Source organism: Asterias amurensis, chromosome 19 (assembly GCF_032118995.1).
Source record: "Asterias amurensis chromosome 19, ASM3211899v1".
Classification (NCBI taxonomy): domain Eukaryota; kingdom Metazoa; phylum Echinodermata; class Asteroidea; order Forcipulatida; family Asteriidae; genus Asterias; species Asterias amurensis.
Window position 1 is genome coordinate 12565110 of NC_092666.1, and position 15216 is coordinate 12580325.

Sequence of the window (15216 nt, forward strand, 5' to 3'; positions counted from 1 at the left end):
AAATATTATTATAATATTATCCAAAAAGTGTCCATATCCTGCCACCATTTTCTCTTTCTTTCTTTCATTATGTTATAAAATAGTATCAAGTTCACTCCTGACAAACAAGAGATATTAGTCTTCTTTTTTTTAAGTGAGTGGAAAAGTGGTGGCATGATACGGAAAGTTTTTTTAACAGAGGAGATGTCTTACCTTTAAAACACCGAGCGTGTCTCATTGAAAAATAAGCGGGAAATAAACCACGTACAGTTTCAAAATATTGACGCTAGAGTCAAACCGTTTGAGTGCCACACGGTTCACAGAATTGTTATAAAGGTTTTCTTCGGCGCAATGCAAATGCATGTCTTTAGGGACCATTGCCTATAAGCTCTTCTTCTAAAATGGATCCCTTTGCAGTGTCATATTTATTTTCTTCTTGATATATTTTTGACTGTAAAGTTGTATTCTTCAAACTGGTTGCTCTTGAGTGATAATGTCTGTTATTTTCTTTTTTGAAACTGTGGACAAAATGTGACCTTTTTAAAGGTCACATTTTGTTAAAACATGTTTAACCTCGAACGTCGAGCTTTAACATTACGTGTGTTTTTATGCTACATTCCTTTTGTGAGTATGCACACCCTTTCCAAGTTACCCATAAAGGTGTGAATCAAACGAACATCGAGCTTACACAATTTCGCGTATTTTCATGCTGCATTCCTTCAGTGAGTACGCAAGTCCTTTCCAAGATACCCATGCTATGCCTCTCCTGTGTACCTCTTCCGGACCAGGGAGGTACACGCCGTTAAGGTGAGAAGCAAAACAGTCTCGATACCACCATGCTCCATGCCAATCGTCCGCACAACTCCACGAAGCCTCGTCATTGTCGCGGTCCGTCGTCGAGAATTTCCTTCCGTTGTGGGATAGAAGAGAGTCGCCCGCTCCACCTTGATCCACGTAGGAGTCTAGATGGAGAACATAGTCCTCACCGGTAACGGAGAACCCATTATAAGTCGCGAAATCGTCGGTGTTGTCCCAGTCGCGGAGATCCACCCGAAGTTGCCACCGTCCCGGGGACAACTCGGTTAATTTACGCAGGATATCATTCCCGAGCCAGAACTCACCCGAGAGATCACCGAAGCCGGACTGGTAGTCCCCCCATGCGCGATAGAAGTCAACAGTGCCGTCTTTGCGACGCTGGAAGACCGCCCAGCCTCCTCCATCGGTCGCCATATCGCAGTAGACATCCAGGCCGGCTGGTATACCCAAAGGGTAAATGGTGTAGATACCACTGCTATGATGTCCAGCCCGGTGTAGCATCTTACAACTGCTATTATCTAAATCAGACAGCGAAAACGCAACGGTATCCATGTTTTCATCGTAGTATACAGTCCCTTGTATCTCAACAAAGTCAGCTGGATAAATCATTCTTGTTGCATTGTTCAGCTCACAAAATCTCTCAATTTTGTTATAGTTGAAAGATGTGCACTGCGGTATCGAACTGCAATCTCGACCGCACAGCACTGGCGAAGATATCATCTTCGTCTGAAATGTGTGGTTGACCATACCACGGTTGTTTGCACTGTGAAACACCATCTCGGTCTCAAATCTCTGACAATAACCACATTGCCCCTCCTGAAACATGTAGATTAGATACAAGACTATTACATACATTTCCATGTTGACGTCCGTAGTGAATTGTGACTTCAAAACTATGATATCAATGAACAACTGTGTTTGTATGTAGATTTGAAGTGACAGTTTACATATTATGAGTCTGTTTCCAAAGCATCCTACGTGTGCTCATTTACCTACATAATGATAGGCTTGGTTCCAAGTCTGCGATTGTGGCTTTTAGTCTACCCGTTGCCTGAAAAACGCCCTCTTGTGAGTTAACCTCTGTCATTGTTCCAAGTCTTTGATCTTGGCTTTCAGTCCACTCGATAACCAATTACATAGACCTTATCGCAAATACCAATGCGCAAGCGCAGACTGTTGAATGAGGTGCATTGTGGGATAGATATGGATCAAATTTGGATACCAGCTATACCACAATGCACCTAATTTCAAGCTTTACGCGCACGCCCCAGTATTTGCGAAAAGGTCTATTGCTGCCTAAAAAAGCGCCCTCTTGTGGCCATCATTAGCCTTTGTTCCATTGCGAGTCGGAGTTTGATAGCTAGTAGTCTGTGGGAAGAGTTTTGCGTGGATGATGCTGATAAATAACCGTGATCTCAGACTTGAAATCAAGTCTACCTGCATAGCAACGATCCTAAGAAACACCAAACTGTTTACAGCGTGGGTGCCATGCCACTCATCACCCCAGTTAACGGTCATAACGAGTTGTTCTACTGCGCATCATTGATTTTCTTCAGAGGTCGGTCTCGAGGTACTCTGGATCAATCAATACATATTTTATAACTTTCACAAGGCTGCTTTAAATATTGGCCCTGCATGCCCTTGATATAACAATAAGATGTATAATGAGAAGTTTGATGAGGAGCATCTGCAAAGATGCATGACCAAAATGAATGCAATCATTCAAATGACATTGATCTTTATGTGAATTATATGTTGACCTACAAAATATAATAGACTACTTGCATTGGCACGGCCGTCATCTTTGATGTCAAACAATGCTGGAACGTGCATGTGTGTACGCGCTTGTTACGGCTCTCAGCCAATCACGATGGCTTTTTATCAACACGTGCTGAGAAGAAGTTTTGCTTTTCTAAAAAGAAAAAAAAACCTTTCTATTTAACTTAAAACACAGGAGAAAAATACGCTTGGTAAAGCTTCATGCATTCATTAGGGGACAAGAAAATGGCCCCTTTAGTTTTCAAGTTCTAAAATTAATAACAAATTTCCCGCTCAATTTCCCTGCCAGGTGTTTATGACAGAGATAAGCGCGACAGTCTTCTTCACTCTACTTATCGGTAGAGTCGAATTACTAGTTTGCATATTCCCTTTGCCGCCAAGCAATCTTGCTAAGACTTTACACACGATAGCGTCCTCAACCGTCCCGCCCACATTGCCCCATGACATGCCTGCCAAGAAGTCTTCCTGTTTCTATGAATGATAACAAATTTCCCGCTCAATTAATCTGTCACGTGCTTTTTTTTAGACACACATTAAACGCGTGTATTCATGTACTCCTCTCATGTATACGTGACCGCCAACATAGCAGTTTGAAAACTCCTCTCATGTATACGTGACCGCCAACATAGCAGTTTGAAAAGTACTTTATAGAGGCAGTGGACACTATTTGTAATTATTTAAAACAGTTATTAGCATAAAACCTTGCTTGGTAACGAGTAATGGGGAGAGGTTGATAGTATAAAACATTGTGAGAAACGGCTCCCTCTGCAGTGACGTAGGTTTTCGAGAAAGAAGTAATTTTCCACGAATTTGATTTCGAGAACTCAATTTTAGAATTTGAGGCCTCGAAATCAACCATCTGAAAGCACACAACTTCGTGTGACAAGTTTTTTTTTTTTCTTTCTTCTTCTTCTTTCATAGTTATTGCGCAACTCCAAGTGAGAAGACTGCACTTTGACATATACCAACAGTGTCCAGTGTCTTTAATGTGGCGCAGCTGTTCAGGGCCTATGAAATTACCGTCCTCTGGTTTGCGTATATGGACAACAAAAACATTAATATCAAATATTAATTATGACATATAATAGCCTCGCCTCGTGTACTTTTTTAATGTGCACGTGATCTCCAAAGTGGCAGTTTGGAAAGCACATTAAGGTGATATAGATGCTCAAGGTCTACAATTATACGTCTATATTCGCAAATTAAACAGTGGCATGTTCTCCACCAATCAAATGACAAGGTACTGTACGCTTGAGGTATATAATGACTATTAGATGGAGAAGGCCAGGCAAAGTACATTTCCTATAAAATATTCACGGTTTAGAAAGGACTACACCTTTAGCAGTCACCATTATACGCTCATTGAAATAATGTTTATTTCACCAGATATAGGTTTTTTACTCGGAGTAAAAGGACGTTAAAACAATAATGTATTTTAGTTGTTGATATAAATTTGTTTAAGTACAGCTTCTTATTAATGGGGGCCCTTAATTTATTTACAATGATACCGGAGATAAAAAATAAACAGCATCGACTATAATTGTGTAGAAAGTGCACATTTTTGCAAAGAACGGGTCATTGTGGACAAACTTACATTGCTACATGATTGGCTGCATAATGCACAACATATGTTTAGAGGGAAGGTACACGTTTGGTAATTACTCCAAAAAAATTAACTTAAAAACTTACTTGATTTGAGAGCTGTTGATAGTATAAAACATTTTGAGAAACGGCTCCCTCTGAAGTAGCATAGATGTTTGGAAAGAGGCAATTTCTCACTAAAATAATAAAAGACTTATATACAGAAGTCTTGTATTCCTATCTGAAAGCACACAAATTTGTCTAACAAGGGTGTTTTTTCTCTCATCATTTTTTTCACAACTTCGATGACCAATTTAGCTCAAATTTTCACAGGTTTGTTATTTTATGCTTATGTTGAGATACACCAAGTGAGAAGACTGGTCTTTGACAATTACCAAACGTGTACAGTGCATTTAATACATGGTGACGTGTAAAGTATATATGTATCATACTTCAAAACTTATGCTCCGCATACCTTGCAAAAAAATCGATGAGCGCTGAAGCGCCTTCGAGCGTCACTGGGTAAAAGATTTTAGCGCTATATTTATAAAAGACCTAAGTCACCATTTTTTGTATTATTACTATAACTACTACCCCTCCAGTATCAACCTACAAACTTTTATACAAGTGCGAGGTAGAGTATTAAAAAGGCTGAAAAACAAAAACATCGCACACACAAAAATTCCATCTAAGAAAATAATTATGCATTGAAAGAGCGAACCACCTCACCTTTACACTATCATCAATGCCGATTAATTAACAGTTACAAGCCATACAGCCAAGCAGTACACATGTTAACCTTTGACACATAATCAACCCAAGAACTTCAATCCTTCAGAAAACATGAAGAATGAGTGTTTCAACAAATAGCGATATGGGCACATTTTTACTTTATTTTTTGATAAGTTAAGGGAGCTCTGTGATAACTAAAACTGGAAATACATACATGTGATTGCACAATCGTTGTTGGCTAATCACCAGACTGTAGACCCTAACTGAGGCTCTGGTAGGGTGGCCCTGAAGGGACATCAAACATAATAAAATCACGTGTTGTGCCCCAATTCGCAAAATGTTTGATGTCCAAGGCAACATAAGTGGGTCAAATGGTTCGGTTCAATAATAGCACATTAGTTCCAAAGTTTTTTTGAATAATAATTGGTTAAGAAAGTTGTTTTGAATTGGCTATGAAAGGATCAATCACTTCTATTACCCTAGACTTGACTCAAGTCCCAAATCCCGTGCCATCGACAGGAAACTATCGTTTGTGATGCTCTGCATTCCCAACCTGTTCGGAACCACGATACATTTTAACTGCGGGCATGCTTATAGGGACCTCTCGCACGAGAATGGGACTCGAATCAAGTCTACTATTACCCGTACTAATAACTAAATTACACTCATTATGGTATAGGGTCTCTAGTGGATTTAAAGGCAGTGGACACTATTGGTAATTGTCAAAGACTAGTCTTCACAGTTGGTGTTTCTCAACATATGCATAAAATAACAAACCTTTGAAAATTTGAGCTCATTCGGTTGTCGAAGTTGCGAGATAATTAATGAAAGAAAAAACACCCTCCGTCACACGAATTTGTGTGCTTTCTGATGCTTGATTTCGAGACCTCAAGTTCTAAACTTGAGGTCTCGAAATCAAATTCGTGGAAAATTACTGATTTCTCGAAAACTACGTCACTTCAGAGGGAGCTGTTTCTCACAATGTTTTATACTATCAACCTCTCCACATTACTGGTATTCAAGAAAGGTTTTATGATGATATATTTTTTGAGTAATTACTAATAGTGTCCACTGCCTTTAATGGCCCTTGCTGTCCTAATAAGGTCGAACGCGATTTGCTTGAGCTGTGACCGGACAATCGGTATCAAGCAATAGAGGGCAGAATTTATTATTTATATAATATTCAGATGCATCAATAATTCAAGCGAAGGCCGTATACGTGTTGCTTTGGTGGCTACATACGGTTACGGCTATAACTGTTGACAATGGAGTCCTATGGACCTTTTATCACGGTGTGGCCATCTTGATTTTACTCATGTCCAACTCAATGTAACCAAACTGAGGCTGGACGAAATAATAGTCGGGTGTCATGTGCAATGAATGTTAGCATTCATTACTGTTATTTGAAACAAGAAACATGACCAAGATGGTGTCAGCGTGTTAAAGGTCTTTAGACCTCCATTTTTTTCTTAGTGGAATGAACTTTTATTTAATATCTTGAAATACATTGATGGGACTTTCTTAAACTAGGAAACATTGGTCCACAAAATATTGAGTGAGCTTAGACTGTTCTTAAAGGCAGTGGACACAATTGGTAATTACTTAAAATAACTATTAGGTGACGAGTAATGAGGAGAGGTTGATAGTATAAAACATTGTCAGAAACGGGTCCCTCTGAAGTGACAGAGTTTTCGAAAAAGAAGTAATTTTCAACGAATTCGGTTTCGAGACCTCAGATTTAGAATTTGAGGTCTCGAAATCAACTAAATAAAAATAAAAGCACACATCGTGTGACAAGGGTGTTTTTTCTTTCATTTTTATCTCGCAACTTCGGCGACCAATAATTGAGCTCAAATTTTCACAGGTTTGTTATTTTATGCATATGTTGAGATACACCAAGTGGGAAGACTGGTCTTTGACAATTACCAATAGTGTCCACTGCCTTAAGGGTAGTCCTATTGACCGTTCCATTGATTTAAAGTGGAATGGTCTTCTATACATTATCTTGAAATACATTGACGGGACTTTCTAAAACTGTGAAACATTGGTCCACAAAATATTGAGGGAGCTTAGACTGTTCTTAAATCGAGCTTCATATTTACTCTGTTACAGGTTTTTGTATGAAAACATAACCGTTGTACAGTCATTCGAAAGATTCATGTTTCCAGAGCGTATCGTCCTCTTTCTCGTGATTTTGGCAAGAATCACATCGAGTATGAAAATCCAAAGCAGGATTATTCAGGAAAAATGCAGGTAAAACAAATTTTTATATGCTTTGCGTAATTATTTTATTGTTTAAATGTGCAGTTGTTAAACCAGGGGCCAATTTCATAGAGCTGCTTAAGCAACAAAATTGCTTAAGCACGAAAATAGCTCGCTTATTTTACACATGTTACTGGCAAAAATTTCATGCCATATACATTGCTTATGACTAGTATTTAGCTGTTATTTACTTAGCATAACAATAATTGAGTGGTATTTTGGCCGGTAATCTGATTTTACTAAGTAATGAATTTTTTGCTTAAGCAAAATGTTGTGCTTAAGCAGCTCTATGAAATTGGGCCCAGGCTATGTTGTTCACTCAACCCCTCTCCTTCGTGCCGATGTGTCGGGCAGGAGATCTTTGCCTCCGGAGATTCTTTTCCCACGATAAGGGGAACTGATTATAAGAGAGATTAATGGAGATTTTCCAATGTTGATGCCCCACGCACCCAAGTGTGTATACGCCTGCATTCGTGGACCCTAATGTCTTCTTTTGTTATAGGTTCCCGGTATGAATGTGTATACCTACTCATCAGTTCTACCTTAGAGACTTTTGGTGCAATAGAGGGCGTCCCACTAAGCGGTCCCTTTCTATTGTTCTAGACGCTGAAAACACTGGCGAAATACCGGTGAGTAGAAAGAGCGCCGCCACCTTATCAAACGCCACTAATTAAAACATAAGTAAACACTATTTTCGTAAAAGACTTTATGCATGATGATCACCGAGATAGTTCAAGCTGTAAATTATTCACATACTTCAAAAAACGGGTGGGTTTTAGGGACTCTGGCTGGCAGCAGACTAACCATGTAAATCTACTTTTCTCAGACGTTTGCGCATGCTCAAAAATATGTAAGCAATGGAAATATCCCTGCTAAGTCTGCTGCCACCTAGCGTTCCAAAGTCTCCCATTGTTTCCAGTCGTAACTCCCACCAATTGAGAACCTATTGGGAGCTTCATGAATGGAAGCTCATACCTTGTGATAGATCTTTACAGAAAGCATATCAGCAACAGCTAAGTCACCATTAGGCATGATTGTTAACCCCAACGGGTTCTCGAGATGCTGAGCGATCCGTCGGATGTGTGCTCCTTCAGCGCTGTAGTGATGTATCTCACCCTCGTGACCTGCATGTAGAACGATGTAAATCTCCCCAAAGTGATCACAGCACATGCCAGCCGGTTTGACCTTAACCCCATTCAAGACGGTATCAACGCAGAAGATCTCATTGCCTTCCATGTCCAGTGAAACGAGTTTAGAATGGTCGTAGTTGCTGAAGATGAGGCGTCCCTGGTTACTGATTTCCAACCGCCTGTCGATCATTGCAGCTGGTATTGTTGATATCAGAGAGCCGTCTGTTTGGTAGAGAGTGATTTCCTTCTTAGCCGTGTTGCCCACTGCGATGTGGTTCTCGTCTGCCCCTATACACGATATATCGTAGTCTTCATGAGCCTTACTCACATGCAACGGTGTGATGTTCAGCAGGTGTCTTATCTTTTTAGCGTTGTGTGCCTGGAATACCTTCACTGTTGCCGTAGAAACTTCTTTACTGGGTTGATCTATTACCACGACCCTGTCGTCTTTTGTGACAGAGATATCGTAAGGGCAGTAGAGTTTCCCAACTGGTTGAGAGACAGGCGTGTCAAAGTAGTATTTGAAACTACCCTTTGGAGTGAAAACGCTTATCTTGTGCGTTTCTAAGTCTGCGACTATTAGATCATTGGTGGTGAAGGCTGCAATGCTAGCTGCCAACTTGGATCCCTTTACATCAAACTGTGTCTTCATCTCCCATTTTTCTTCAAGCAGTATCTTACCAAGTGGTTGTTTGGTCTTCCCAGGGTCTGGGCTGAAGGCAATGAACGGCGACAGGCTTTCAACTGGACCTGGTACTTGCTGCTCAGAAACATCTGTCAAGTTCTTCACAAGTTGTTTTTTTAGCTCAAGCACCTCGAAGCCGCTCGACTGTTCAAGGACGCTGGTTGCCTTTTCCAGCGTATGCTCAGCCCACTTCAGACTTTCGCAGTAGGTATCCTGTGACGTTTTTAACAGCTTCAATCTCTCCATACCGATCTCTGACACCTTCTTTTTCAAGATGACTTCTTGTTGTCGAACCCTCGCGACATCTTCATCGGCACGTTTTGAGATATCAGCCGAAGCCGCTGCAATCACACCATCCAGTGTCTGCATGGCGTGGTCGATCACCTTCTTCGCGGACCTGAATTCAGCCGTGGAATCCGTTGCCTTCGAGAGCAGAATCTTGGCCTTTTCTCGGAATAACCTCTCAGCTTTTTCAATGTACACGTAGACATGACTGGTGTTGCTGTGATCTAGAGCTGTACACACGTGACAAATCAAGACCTGACAGGTGGTGCAGAAGAAGACCACTTCTTGAGTTGGGTGATTCTGGCACTTTGGAATCTCATCTCTCATTTTGCTCTTGAAACAGGCCTTGCCAGAACGCAGGTCTTCCAGGGTGGCTATCTCGTGCTTCTTCGTCTTGACAGCTCTGCGGTGTGCTTTATGGCACTCACCGCACAGGTATTCCTTGCATTCAATACACCTAGAGTTGGCCTCGTCATCCTCGCACACCTCGCAGACGATCTGAGACTGCTGCCTCCGCACAAGACTCTCCTGATTAGTGAACTCCTCCACCAAGGCAGTCAAGTTGAAATTGCCTTTAAGCCCAACAAGGACGCCCTCCTTTGGCAGAGGGGTATCTCGGCGACACAATGGACATGGAAGTTTGACACTGCTTGGATACTGCGCTGTCCTGTAATTTTCGAGACATTGGGCACAGAAGCTATGCAGGCAATCAAGAATCTTCGGGTGGTTGTAGCGACTGCAACATATTGAACATTCCAAGTGTTCTGCGCTGATTTTCTTCAGCACATCCTCGGTTGTTGTTACTTCATCCATTTTGTAGCAGTATTAACACCAGTGATCTATATAATGACACACAAAAGTAACACAATTTATTGTTAATAAAAAAGAATTTACTTAATTATCTTGTACACAACCAAAAGGACCGATGGTACTATAAATGCCAAAATAGTTAAATAAAACAATTATAATTAAATAAAACATGAAATATCTGTATGCATGATGGTCATGGCGATCTCATATATGCCATATAAACTGTAAGCAATATTTATAACAACAGTTTATTCCAAGTATTATAAAAAAAATTATAAAGGAGGCATTAAGGTATTCTCGAGAAAATAATTAAGAAATACATTAGCGGCAGGCTTTAATGATTTGAGCTGTGTGCAAATCTGGAACAGCTGCTTGTTATACGACAAAAGAAGAAAATTGCTTTTAAAAATCTGTGTTTCTTCAAAACCATAACGTGATGTTATTAGACCTTTATGGCGGCCATCTTAATTTTCCCTCATTCAACTCAACGTAACCAGACCGAGGCTGGGAGGAGAAATGGTCTGGTTCCTTTTTGTACAACAAATATTACTAATCATTACTGACTGATGTTGTGAACATGACCAACAAGATCGTGGCAGCATGATAAAAGGGTTAGTCGTGCTGGCATTTACGATCGAACAGTGGCAGTCGACTTCAAGTGACCGTTTTTTTTTATATATATTGACCAGGTCAACATGAGCCTTGCATTACAAGTACACTGCACAAATCGTAGGGGTTGTGTTGTACGTACAGGATTCATATGGTTTATATAGGGAATTCATGAAGGGATATGACATCAAATTTCTAAAACGGGTCCGGGAAAACACATGCTTTCAATGGGGGAAATAATATCCATACTACACTTATATCAACAACTGAACAAGATGAAACACGACCATGATTTATAACCGAGTGTTAGTGCTCATTATTTTAGAAGAAAAAAATACCATAATTATGGTATTTTAAGCTTCAAATTTGAAACAGATCCTGTACAGATCATGTGGGCTTGGGGGGCAAAATAACATGCCCCATTTGATCGAGCTTGTCGATTGCGAAACCCGTGTATACACATACATGTAAATCCTATTTAAACTTACCAATGATTATTAATCATCATAACAACGATTGCTAATCATGACCAAACTTGTTGGTGCTACGAACATGCATGTGGTACAATTCTCAACTAGAAATTAACACTGACGAAAGAAGACGAAACCAGACGAAAGAAACCAATCCAAACATATCATAGTGGCCTCTCATCATATCAAAGGTTGCTATACATATTTTGCGTTTTCATGTATGCAATATTAGTCAAAGGATATGTACTGCACAAAATGGGTTTTCCCCCACGCTAAATATAGATGACCCGGGGTCACCGCAGCGCATTATGACTGCGCATTGATGAGAATCCCCGTATGTTGGATCCATGGAGCCTTTAAAGGGGCTGTGTCGTCTGCGGGTCACAGCGAGTGTGTGGCGAGACATCCAGTTATATTCATACGCCCGCGATTATTGTGACGGCTCCCTTTAAAGGCACTGTATAGTTTTATTTATTTTATTTATTTATTTATTTTAAATCTTTAGACATACACAATAGTTACAAGTTGTACAGGGGCTGTCAAGGTTAAAACACAAGTATAAAAACTGTCATCAAAAGATGTGTAAAATCAGACCCCTGCCAACGATAACAATATAATTATACAATATAAAAAGGTGATTACACTGAAACATTTAAAAATCACACAAAAGAAAACATTAAAACACAAGCAAAACCAGACCATCGTTTTACTTGCAAACGAGCAACAGAGAGCTGTTGATAGTTAACATGGAGGAAAAATAAAACAAGTGCAAAACGCCACTCCCTCTAAAATATTCAAGCTGAAACAGAATTCAGGCCTTTCTCCGGCATCAGAAAGAACACACATTTGTGCTAAAAGGGTGTTTTCTCTTTCATTGTGTTCTTGCAACTTCGATGACCAAATTTGCACAGATTTTTGATTTTATGCATTTGGGATGCACCAGGATACCGTCTTTGGCAATACCAAACTTACCCGATGTCTTTAAAGATTTTTTTTCTGATTTGGTGGTCATGTTTGGATCCATGCCCAAACACAAATACTGTGATTATGAAGACACGGCCCCTTTCAAGTGGATGCCTTTACATTCATTGCGTTATTGCGTATCGATGAACACAGATTTGGGATAAAGTTCATATGACTTGACATTTACGTTTGCCCTTTAAAGACATTTGACACTATTTGTTTTTACTAAAAATAATTGTTAGCATATAAAACTTTCATGGTGATGAGCAATTGGGAGCTGTTGATAGTATAAAACATTGTGAGAAACCGCTCCCTCTGTGAAGTAACGTAGTTTTTGAGTAAGAGGATATTTCTCCCCAAAATTCTTTGTTCAACCCTCAAAATCATTTCAAAATTTGCTTGGTCAGTTTCCCTTGTGGTTTATATTGATATCTAAAACAACAAGTCGCATCCCCTTAAGGTGATCCCCTGGCTGCCGCTTCCCAGGTTGTATCGTAATTTGGGTGTGATCCCTGGCTACACGGCAGTCAACGGTTGTATGGCATCTGACTGGCACCCCTAAACATAGACCCCTTTACAGATAGGCCGGAAGTGGTGATTATGATGCATTTTGGGAGAGTTTACGAGTAAGCTATGCAGGTTTTATGCGTGACGAACATCCCAAAACATCGCATCCTATCCCAGAATGCATTGTTTTTTCCTATCTGTAAAGGGGTCTATAGATATTGACAATAGGGACACCGCAAATATAGGGCTAGATAGCTCAATTGGTAGAGCGCCGGCACGTTAATCCGGAGGTCGTTAGTTCAAATCTCACTCTAGTCAATTCTTTGTTCAACCCCAAAATAATTTTAATCTGATAAAATACTTCAGGCCTGACGCCCTTTTTGTAGGCAACTGAAAGCGCACAAATGTGTACAACCAGGTTTCTGTCAATATTCTTTTGCAACTAGAGATGACCAATTAAGTCAAAATTCACACCAAGTGAGAATACTGGTCGAATTTGTTTCCGTTTTGGTTCAAGTAGGTGTTAAACTGCACTAGACGGACACCTTGGTAATGGGAGACTTTTTGAAAGCTCTGCCACTAGAGGGCAGCAGACCTACCAGGTAAGGGTGCACAACTCCTATAGCAAACAATGGTAAATGCTAAAAATTCAAAAATACTAAAAAAAAAAATGATAGTTAGAAGTCTCTCAGCCTCTTGAAAATTAAATCAGATACATTGTTATACAACTAAACTTCTGACTTCTTCTCAACTTTGCTAGGTTCGCATTTTGGATTTTTGCTAATTACCCTAGAAGAAACACTCCCAAAACCTCATGCACACCGCTTGTTATCCTTGGGGAACTCGTGTCCAGTACGTCCTGTTCCAGAACAGTTTGGTTTATGCTAGCAATGTGTTATGAAAAACAAAATACAGTTTGGCTAAATCTGAAATACAAAATCAAAAACATGCAGAACACAAGGTATTTGCTGTCAGTGACCGTCACTCATGCTTCTCCTATTCCTAAGTTGTTGACATTACCTGGTGAAGAGCGCCCTGTCTTGGTGATTGGCAGATAGTCTAAAGTTTCCCATCGTCAAAGACCCGTATTCTAACTTGGTGTATCCCAATGCATACATAACAAATCTGTGACCATTTGACCTCAATTGGTCATCTATATAGTAACAAGAGAGTTATGTTATGCATTATGTTGGGCTACACAGTACTGTAGTAAGAATACTGGGCCCAATTTCATAGAGCTGCTTAAGCACAAAATAAGCAAAACAATCCTTGCTTAGTAAAATAAGATTACCGGCCAAGACTCCACTTCATTGTTATGCTAAGTAAGCAACAGCTAAATACCAGTCACAAGCAATGTATTTGGCATGAAATTTTGGCCAGTAACATGTGTAAAATAAGCAAGTTTTTTTTGGTGCTGAAGCATTTTTTTGCTTAAGCAGCTGTATGAAATTGGCCCCTGCTTTTCTCGTGGTTGTATCCGCAAGGTTACTAAGGGAATAAAAGGTTAGCGACGGGTTCTTAAAGGTACACATTGCCTTTGATCGATCGAGTTGGTCCTTGAAAAGTTGGTCTTTGCCAATATTACCAAAGGCGTCCAGTGCCTCTCAAACAATTGGTTCCAAAAACCAAATGCATATACTTTTCCTTTAAAGCCATTGGACACTTTCGGTAAACAGTATTGTCCAAGGCCCACACTTTGTGTATCACAACTTATATATAAAATAACCAACCTGCGAAAATTTAGGCTCAATTGGTCATCGGAGTCGGGAGAAAATAACGGGAAACCCACCCTTTGTTTTCCCACGTTTCGCCTTGTCATGACATGGGATTGTGTTTAAAATGAATTCGTAATTCTCGCTATCAATCGAGAATTGACAATTTGACACACGCTCCAACCTTAACCCATGATTACAATAACCCCATAATGTGGAAGACGGAAACCAAGGCAACTGAAACACCCTAAAACCGTCACCAATAACGAGTGTATTATATTAGCCTTGATCAAGGCTGTTGACGTACTGTTCCCCGGCCCGGTTCGCTGCTCACGCATGCAGTGCATACACAAATGTACGTTACCATACATTGTACAGCGAGAACAGTATAGCGTAGTCGTGAGTCTTACGGTCGTGTCTTTCTACTTTCAACCTCGCACACGTGGCTCAAACTTAGGAAGTACCCATGTACCGTAAGTATACCGTATACAGATGGTACACGTACATGTACAGTACGTATGTGTACGCACTGTGTTATGTATGGGGGTGCGCTGGCGGAATTCAGTGATGGGGGACTGGGATTTTGCAGATCGCGGCTGGCCGTAGCGCCTTGATCAAGGCTAGTATTATATAGACCTCCATAAAAGGGGGAATTAATTGCAAAATTCCAGGTGTTTAGGCCCCAAACTTTAGTATAATTATCCCTTCTAAGATGTTACATATTATTGAATAACCTTGATGCGCTGGGCTTATTTATTGGCAGTTTACAATTTGAGGAGCGAAATTGCTTTCAATAAAACAAAACTACAAAGCAACGAAAACAGCTCACCCCAATTCATTAAATTCTGCCGCGGCTGGACAGAGAAATACCAAACAAAAAAAGCTTTCCATAGAAT

General features: G+C 40.2%; 1 protein-coding gene and 1 pseudogene across 1 annotated transcript; both read right to left on the reverse strand.

The window, feature by feature from the left end:
* Nucleotides 1-663: 663 nt before the first annotated feature.
* On the reverse strand, nt 664-1572 carry LOC139951854 (microfibril-associated glycoprotein 4 pseudogene; annotated as a pseudogene).
* A 2389-nt stretch (nt 1573-3961) lies between these two features.
* LOC139951709 (uncharacterized) lies at nt 3962-11357 on the reverse strand. The gene is made up of 2 exons (XM_071950732.1): nt 11157-11357; nt 3962-10088 (listed from the first exon to the last, which is right to left on the reverse strand). The coding sequence occupies exon 2, from the start codon at nt 10060-10062 to the stop codon at nt 8119-8121; it is 1944 nt and encodes a 647-aa protein (XP_071806833.1). The 5' UTR covers nt 10063-10088; nt 11157-11357; the 3' UTR covers nt 3962-8118.
* Between the last annotated feature and the right edge of the window lie 3859 nt (nt 11358-15216).